Raw genomic sequence first — 1,301 nt, forward strand, 5'->3', positions numbered from 1 at the left:
GAGAGAGAGAGAGAGAGAGAGAGAGAGAGAGAGAGAGAAAAAGACAAGACGACGATCATAGCTTTATCAAACTTGAAAATTCAAAACCCCCAAAGTCATTATATTTTCACCTTAAACAACATTGTCCCTTAAGAGTAACGATACAGGATTGATAAGCCCTGGTGCATTAAACATGAGGACACAAAGTTGGAAAGAAGGAGAATGCCAAAGCCTGTTGGAGTGTGAAATAAGGGAAGTATTACAGCTTTTTCCTCTACTCCTTAGACTTAACAAGCATTTAATCCTTGTAGTGTGTGTCCTTTATTCATAGAGATAACAGTGAGGGCAAGCGACACTCCCAGAATCCTCCTCACCTCTCCAGTCAGCACATCAATTAACTCTTTAGTAATATTCAGCATAGCCTCAGCACTGTGGTTCCCAGGCTTCACTGTCTCTCTTATTTTCTCAGAGCCTCGTCTAGAGTCACTCTTGAAGCAGCCTGATGTAATTAAAAAGGAAACAAAGATGAATACATGACTGAACCATATAAGCCTAAAGACAAGTTAATCAGCCATACATGTAATTGGAGAAATAATATCTAGGACTGACCAAGTTAGAGAGACTGTACAAAGTCTGGCAATTGCAAGCAATACAATATATTTCAGTTACGCCTGAAATGCCAGAACATATTTGAGAGGTTGCTGTAAAGCTTGTATCCCAGCAATGGTTGTGTCATCCTGAGGGGGGAATCACTATGTAACATGTGACTACTCAGAAGTCCTTTCACCTTTTGTAAAGGCAATTGTCCTGTGGTCTGGTTTTAATGACTATTAACATGAGGTTGTTCCTGGCTACATACACATTATAGTGCATGGTGGTGGCATACAGATCAGTTAAAGGAGAACTATGGGGGTTCTACTTTTTCTTTATTATTGCATTCCTTAGGCTAAAGGAGTGAATAGTGTAATTTACTCCTATAAGCCAAAATGCACCCTAAGCTTGTAAACCCTTCTTTAACATGCTGGGCGGGGCTAAGCGCCACAATGACGAGAGATCCCGACAATACTGTCGGGATCCTCCCCAATGATCTTAGTCACTGTGACTGACAGTGATCGCTGAGAATATATGGACATGCGCAGCAGCTCTCCCCTTACCTTCACGTCCCGTACTCTGTGCCCGCCTTCCAGACACGCTGCATTGTAGCCTTGGATCCCCCTCCCACCTTCATCTGCCCCGCCTACTCCATGTGCTGTCTGCAGGGATCCCCAGTGACAAAATTCACCATATATTTAGGACTTGCTCCTATGTGGTAAATGATGGAG

General features: G+C 42.9%; 1 protein-coding gene across 1 annotated transcript in view; it reads right to left on the reverse strand.

The window, feature by feature from the left end:
• LOC108797382 (zinc finger protein 436-like) overlaps positions 1–715 on the reverse strand; it is an 8,515-nt gene extending 7,800 nt beyond the window's left edge. Inside the window, exons 1-2 of the mRNA XM_018568969.1 lie at positions 649–715; positions 354–478 (exon numbers count right to left, since the gene is read on the reverse strand). Coding sequence (XP_018424471.1) covers positions 354–478; positions 649–715 — 192 coding nt within the window. The remainder of the gene's footprint in view (positions 1–353; positions 479–648) is intronic.
• Positions 716–1,301: the final 586 nt, after the last annotated feature.

This window comes from Nanorana parkeri, unplaced genomic scaffold (assembly GCF_000935625.1).
Source record: "Nanorana parkeri isolate BGI_ZX_2015 unplaced genomic scaffold, ASM93562v1 scaffold1269, whole genome shotgun sequence".
Lineage (NCBI taxonomy): Eukaryota > Metazoa > Chordata > Amphibia > Anura > Dicroglossidae > Nanorana > Nanorana parkeri.